The 8,033-nt window shown below is 42.9% G+C and overlaps 1 protein-coding gene across 1 annotated transcript in view; it reads left to right on the top strand.

Annotated features, from left to right (window-relative positions):
• Window positions 1-4,790: 4,790 nt before the first annotated feature.
• Window positions 4,791-8,033, top strand: part of LOC121162832 (vomeronasal type-2 receptor 26-like) — a 32,020-nt gene continuing 28,777 nt past the window's right edge. The window contains 1 exon segment of the mRNA XM_040990075.1: window positions 4,791-4,840. Coding sequence (XP_040846009.1) covers window positions 4,791-4,840 — 50 coding nt within the window.

The raw sequence follows: 8,033 nt of genomic DNA, 5'->3' as shown, positions 1-8,033 counted from the left end.
CTCATTGTTGGTTGTGGTTACGGCACTGATGAGGCATTGGGATGCCTAGATGTGAGGTGTAAAATTGGAGACATCTGTCTCTGTCAATAGCTTTCTGTTGCCTCCATCTCAGAGTAAGTGATGAAGATTTGAAAAATCATTTATATTCAGTAAAAATAGGTCATGCGATAAGTGACATTGCATTTGCCCATCAAGGCTACAATAGTCATGTCATTTATAGCCATGAATGAACATGAAATACAAAGACTGAAATTTGCATTCTCTTCAGTTGTCACGTGCAATCAATGTGTTTATATTTTCTGTGACATCCAAGTCACATAGATTTTATATGTATTTTTTAAAGATTTATTTTATTTTTATTGGAAAGGCGGATATACAGAGAGGAGAGACAGCGAGGAAGATCTTCCATCCGATGATTCACTCCCCAAGGGAGCGCAATGGCCGATGCTATGCCAATCCGAAGCCACGAGCCTCTTCCGAGTCTCCCACGCGGGTGCAGGGTCCCAAAGCCTTGGGCCGTCCTCGACTGCTTTCCCGGGCCACAGGCAGGGAGCTGGAAGGGAAGCGGGGCTGCCGGGATAGAACCAGCGCCCATATGGGATCCGGGGCATGCAAGGCAAGGACCTTAACCACTGCACCATCGCACCAGGCCCAGATTTTATATTTTCTACCCCTGGCTTGTTGCACTGCAATTTATGTGTGATTTCTTTGCCAGTGACACGAGTTTCTTTGACATGTAGTATTACTCTGTGGGGACAGTGGACTGGCTCAAAGTGTCTTAATAAATACTCATTATCAATCTATGTTGAGATGTGTTTATTCATGTATAGGGTATCTTCAATCATACATGGCACTGATTCTACACTTGTATGTCCATGAGCCAATGCATTGCCTTATCTTCTGATTTTGCTTTAATTTTCTTCTTCCCACTTATTTGGGGATACAACTTTGTCTTAATGAATGTCGAATATTCTAGCCATGATCAACCATTTCAAGCTGGGTTAGTACAGGCTCATTCACAGTGCAAATTTCCAATGGATATAGTTTGGTCATTCAGCTTGCAAGTTATCTAGAAAAACACTTCTATCTATGGACAAAACCGAGTTTTTGTCCCCTGATAGACTCCCTACAATGTATTTCAGCATTACAGCCTATGCTTCCAGATATCTTCTTTTTTTAAACATATTTAGAATATATTTTTAATTGAAAAGTCAGACACAGAGAGGAGAAGAGATAGACAGGAACGTGTTCTGTCTGCTGATTCACTCCCCAAGTGACCCCAACAGCTGGAGCTGAGCTGAAGCCAGGAACCAGAAGCTTTTTTCCATTCTCACACATGGGTGCAGGGTTCCAAGGATATTTTGGCTGTCCTTGACTGCTTTCCCAGGTCACAGGCAGGGAGCTGGATGGCAACTGGGGCTGTTGGGATTAGAACCAGCATCCACATGGTAACTCAGCGTGTACAAAACAAGGACTTTATTCACTAGGCTGCCACATCTGGCCCTTCAGGACATCTTCTAAGCTACATTATAGAATATCCCTAATTGGATCCAACATTTCCTCATTGTTTCCATGGAGAGGATCAGAATGCCTCCCACTTGAGCTCATGGCAATCACTGACAGAAAGCTATAGTTACTTATTTAGTGCACTAAACCCTCTTCTTGCCATTTGGATCTTCTCATTTGCATACGTTCGTTCCACCTTCATGCACTTCCAAGGAAAGTGACATACAAACACCACTGGAGAGCACTATGTCCGGTGAAAGAAGAAAGCAGGGGACTCAGTAACATTTCCCAGGGTGGGGCGAATTCTCCTGTGGTCTTGGGTTCCTTGTGAACCTTGGAGCATTTTCTTCCAAGAGTCCACCTGGCTGAGATTTGGTCTTGAATAGAGTCACAAGCGACTTGTTCCTTTCATTTAAAGAGGCATGCTTCATTTTCTGCACAAGGGGGTTCTGAGAGGAGTTCTGAATAGAGATCAGGTGTGGCTTCTCCAGGTCAGCCCGAAATTCCCCATTCAGATATTGACTGTGGCTGAGGGGAATTTGCTTCCACGTCTGAGCTCTGTTTCTTTAGCTCTACGGGGCAGGTGCTTTCTTGAGGTCCAACGTTCTGAGCCATCTTCACTCTAGAACTCTGCCTCACTCTACAACATTGTCCTGTTATGGTAACCTTTGCGCAATCTAGGCTTTCCTTGTAACACAGCACTTCAACTTTAAGACATGAATGTGTTTTTGTCTTCATAGAAGAAGGTCCTCCCTGTTCTTTCATTTTGTAGCAAATGACAACCTATACTTTTCTTTGGGATTGAAATGAGATTCTTTGTTCTCTCTTTAGGCTGAATAGCAAACTACTGTGTATGTGGTGACCACATTCACATTGCCCATTCATCCATTGACATGTACATACTTCAGTTAGTTCCACAATGATAAGAATAAGAATATAAAATCATATTATATTTATGATGTGTTAATTTCATTCCATAACTGTGATGACCCATTAATGTGAACCCATGTCGATATGTTTACCATGAATATCATGAAATTATCTTCTCATTCTTCACAGAGTAATTGAACCTCAGAGATTTCTGTAGAACAAGGTCAATGTAATAAGCTTAGTACTCTCATGTTGAACTGCTACTAAATAGTTGATTGCTGTGTTTTAGCTTCAGTTTCATCACCACAGGATGCTTCCTGAAAAGATGTGAATAGTCAACAGTCAACATTCCCTGTAGAGGTGGTGGGTAGGCTGTCCTTAGACAGGAGTCTGGGCAGGAACTCTTAGCACACCCCACCCATTCCCTTCCTCACAGTCTAGGGAGCATCTGAGATCTATCTGAAGCCTTGCTGGGCCAAAGCACTGTGCTTCTGCATTAGCGATTTATTTAAAAATGTCGGAGTGACAAGGGAGGAGGTGGAACATTTCTCACCAGAATTCACATTCCACTCACCTGTGGGATTTTGTAGAGCTCCGAAATATATCCACTTCCAGCAGAAAGCACTGAGTTCATTCCAGCAGTGACAACAGCTGACTTTGTGTCTAGCAGTTGTACTTGGGGATCAAATTATGGCCCCATGTCAGCCAGTAAAGGGCACAAAATAATGAATTTGTCACTGGCCAAGGCATTGTACAACCAAAAACCCAAGGACATATATGGGAGCCTGTCGTGGTGTTTTTGGATCTCATGCATGGCAAAGTAAAGGGCCACACACATTGGTTGTTCTTCCATAAACACATAAGCAAAGAGGCAGTAAAACAGCGGAGGAGCAGACCATGGAATTCAGTGCATCAGCACAGCCATGCCATGAAACAGAACTAGGCAGGCTCAGGTGCCATTCTGGGTGTCTCAACTGTGGCACATGGAGCTGCTGACAAAAAGATTCCCAGAGATATGGAGGATTTTGGAGTGGACCTTGAACATAATCAAACTTAGCAGAATCAGTGCTCATGTCCCTACACCAGCACACATTGATCCTGGGGACACAGACAGGTGAAAGCACCTCTGTATTCAGCAATGTCTGGAATACTTTCAATACCTCTGGCTTGTTGATCATTCCAATATTTGACAGTATTGTTGTCTCAAACAGATCCACCAAAACCATGTCTCTGAGCCCTGTCTACAGGTTCCACTGAGAATTGTCAACTTCCATGTCAGCAACCAGTTACATTGTATTTTACTGACTGACAAATTAGTATTTCTGATTGTGAGGATATTCACAGCATCCAATTTGTTTTCATTCAATTTGTTCTCCCTGCATGCCTTTTATTTTTGCCATTTTGTTTTCTTTTCCTGAAATTTCTCTGCTTCATTCCCTCTGCTTAGGCAAAAGGATAGGCTTTAATAGTAGTGCTCGAGTGCTACATGTCTGAGTGGAAGCTTTGTTATCGCAAAATAGGTACCTTGGATATTACTCCTAAGAGTGTATTGAATATTCCCTAAAATATAGCTTTCAGCTGAGGTGCTAGTTTTGTGAACCCATGAATCTCGACCTACTTATCGGTTGCCCTAAGCATAGCTTCCAGGCCTGCATGGGCAATGTGACCTGAGATTGGAGAGTCCAGAGAGATAGGCATGCGTACTTATCAGTTACAGTGTGGTTGTTGGGTGAAAGCACAGTTGGAGCACCCATTTCCCTTCCATTTTTACTCTATGTAAGTCTGTAATTCTCTCAGATAAATGAACATCCCTCACCTGATTGTTTCTGGTGATTCTTTGCCAAAGAAAACTATCACCTCACCACTTGATAGTCTTGGGGCCTGGTGGTTAGGAAACACCCAAGAGTAGTGTTCATAAAAGGTAGAAACATATAGGTAGATTGGTGGTGTACTGGGCACAAAGCAAGGACTGAGGAATCGGGACACACTGAAACAGAAATGGACATTGTGAGAATGATGGGCAAGCTGCACCTGACCAGCAAGTCTTTGAAAACAAGTACTAAAAGATGTTGAAAAAAATCACACCTCAGGATCAAACAATGTGCCTTATAATTCCAACTAGTAAAACTTGCCAATCAAAATACTCCTTAGCTTATTCCACAGAGTTGTGCAAACTGAGTGACATTCGAACTGTCCAATATTGGGTGAAGTGTGGGATATAGATTTAGAATGACATTGAGTGTTCATGGACACAATAGCATGAAGTGGATCAGGTCTAGGGACATACATCACTAATGTAGTGCTTAGGATGGAAGTTTAACCAGAGCTGGAGTAGGAAGATTGTGGCCACAGAGCTCTTTCCCAGGTCTAGGCATAACATATTCACAGCTTCTCATGGTAAACATTCAGACTGCATGACTAGAACTAATACTGACCTCAAGCCTATTCTTTGTCCTCGGAGATGGTAATACCCTCTCATGTCCTAGTCAGCAGAGCTTGAGACTAGAGTTCTAACTGCGTCACTCACTTCCGAAGATTCAGGAGTTGATGAGGAGTCAGATCAATGGAGTGGGTATAAAATATCATCTCTTATCTCCTCTCCCAACCTTTCTTTCTGGCTTTTGCACTTCTGCTCTGCAATCTCTCTCTTTGAAGGCATGAGGGAGTAAACAGAAAAATGGGAAGAGAAGAGTATTAAAGGCAAAGGAAGGGAGTGTACACCAGCCTTCATTGTTGTGCCTTTCTGCAGCTTCTCTATACATTGTTTAGAATTCTCAAGAGCAATTATACGTGAAGACACACACACACACACACACACACACACACACACACAGCACAAGTGCAGACATCAGCACACTTCACACATCACTCAACCTTGGACTTACCTGCTTTCACTTTAGACTCTGCCTGGGTTAGAAAAGATAAACCTATCCTGGCTGCTTCTGGCTGCATGTAGTAAAGGGGAAAAACCCACCTAGAACCAGGTCACCATCAGTGTCGATACTGGGGCCCATTGCCTTATAGCGGTTCTGGTGAGGGCTGCCCTGTGAAGTGCACAAAGGTTTCAGGAGCAGATAGAACAGTATTGCAGGCAACAGCATGCTATGGCAACCTAGGGCAGGGGTCAAGCCACAATCCCCTGTGGATATTAAGAGGATGCAAGTTACCTTCCATGTGTCCTCTCAGCTCCCACCTCGTAGGCTAGACCTCCATGTAGATCACCACTGTTTTCAGTATTGCTGAATGACTTCAAATGGTAGATAGTGTATGCAATTTTACTGAGCCCTATAGGGACACAAATCCAGAGTAGACCCTTCAGGGGAACCGCTAGTACTGACACCTTGCCCTGATGTCCTTGTGATCAGACCGGCTGTGGCTTGTACAACTTTACATTGCTTCCTGTTTCCTTCAGCAACTAGGGGGATCGCTGTGACCTGAGACCCTGAACCTGCCACTACTGATCATGATGAAGACCTGCTTTGGGCTCCCCTTCTTTCCACACTGCAAGCTGGGACAGTAGCTCTGTCAACACTGGGTCCAGATAATAACATGTATGTTTGAAAGGCTTGGAAGTTTTAGGAAGAGTTAGTTTTAGAAATTTAGTTCACACACACACACACACACACACACACACACACACACACACTCAGTTTCATTGTTTCTTATGATGCTTTGTCAAGAAGATCAAGTGTCAGTCATGGTAGGGGCACCCCTCTAATCAGTGGGGGGTGATGCAAACTCCCTCACTGACTGAGTGCGAAGTAACTGCAGGGGTTAGTGTGGCAGGAGCTCTGGCCAAGCTTTTCCACACAAGCCTGGTTGCCACTTGATGGAGCAGAATCCTAGCAATTCAGCCCAACAGGCATGGATTTGCCAGTTGGGTTTTTTCTGTGGGTCACACAAGTACCTATCCATAGGATTTAGTTTTTAGAGTTTAAAAAGTGAAATGGAAGTTCAGGTTTATTGGGTCAAGATTTATAAATCCACGCAATAAACTGTTCAAACTTCACCTGTCTTGACTAAAGATACTTTATACTATGTGCTAAGCCCATCGTGATAGACATGTACATGTGGAATCCACACAGTTCTACATCTACATGTTCTTAATAACTCAAGGAATGTTAAAAAAGAAAATCACATGGGTTGGCTCTCTGTTTCTTCCTGGATTCTAACATGACAATGCATTTTTCATTTGATATTGTAAGGATCAGTGTAAGCAAATGCAAAGTTTCAATTTTCTGATTACAGGTAATTAAGAGAATGTGTTGAGGACCTTGTCTTCTGGGTCACATGTGAATTCTATACTGGTACCTGGAGCTTGTATTCTTGCATGAGCACCATGTATAAGAACTGCATAAGGCCACTGTTAAAAGTGTATCCCAAATAACATACGCCATTTCACATATTTAATTGACATTTTACTGAGGCAGAGACACACGCATCCACTGACTTGTCCTTGATGGAGTTGTTTCAGACATGATACGTTGTCCAGTAGTCAGGCTGTCCCTGATCATATACATGAACCAAAATTTGAGCAACCTATGTACCAGGTAAAAAATGAGTGGAAAGCATTGACATTTGAAAAAATGTAATTACAATGATGGAAATATTACTAACCACTATAATCACATGTCAAACATACAACTAGAGTTCTTCTCAATGACATCAGCTCAGCCTGCAAGTGGAAACATTGAGAATGTGAGTCCATGCTGGAATTTAGAGTCTTGATTGGAGTCCAGATGTCAGACAAGAGAACGATCATTTTTCTTCTTCCTCTACGTAAAAACATTTAAACTCAGTGACCTGGGAAGCTTTGTGCTAATGCAAGCTTCTCCAGAGGAAAACATTGGGGAGGCAGAAAAAATGGTTAGAGAAATTTATGCCCATAGTAACATCACCGAGCAATAGAGAGCAACATGCTTGATGAGTTTCTTGAATAGGTCTGTTGCAACATCAGATGAGCATTTACCGTGGTTAGCAATGCTGACACTTGCTCCTGTTTGTCCTCATTGAACACCTTAACAGGCTGTACACCAAAGGACATTGCAGAGGTGAACATTTTCCCAACAGGGAAAGATTGAGAGTTACTATAGTGGAAACCCTGAGACTAACTTTCCTCACACTCAGAGCAGTGCATCCAGTGCACAGAGAACAAGTACCAAACAGGGAGAAACCTCCCCAGCCTGCCTCCCCAAGTTGGTGACCGTTCTAGGCTTTGACGATGCCCTGGGGATGGCCCTGGCCTGCAAAGCATTGTCCCTCACTCTTACTATAGCAACAGTGCTGTGGGTCTTGTGAAGCACTGAGACACACCCTTCTACAGAAAGCTCAGCTACATCCTGCTCATCTCACTCCTCCTGTGTGTGTGTGTGTGTGTGTGTGTGTTTCTATATATGGTTCGTTGTTTTTCAGAATTCCAAACAACGTATACTGATGCTACAAAAATGCATAACAATGAAAGCTGGTGTACTCTCCCTTCTTTTGCCTATAATGATCTGATCTTCCCACTTTTCTGCTTGCTCTGAGCATACCTTCAAAAAGAGATTGGTAAGAAAGAGCAAGAGAAATGGAGTGTAAGAGAGAAAATATTTCATATTGAACCCATTGTTTTTAGTGATTAACACGTGACATCTGTGAAATGAGAGAGACAGACAGAT

The sequence above is a fragment of the Ochotona curzoniae genome, unplaced genomic scaffold, assembly GCF_017591425.1.
Source record: "Ochotona curzoniae isolate NIBS_2020 unplaced genomic scaffold, NIBS_Ocur_1.0 contig_545, whole genome shotgun sequence".
In the NCBI taxonomy this organism is placed as follows: Eukaryota; Metazoa; Chordata; class Mammalia; order Lagomorpha; family Ochotonidae; genus Ochotona; species Ochotona curzoniae.
The sequence above is the reverse complement of the archived record's forward strand: the minus strand, read 5'-3'. Positions and strand labels throughout refer to the sequence as shown.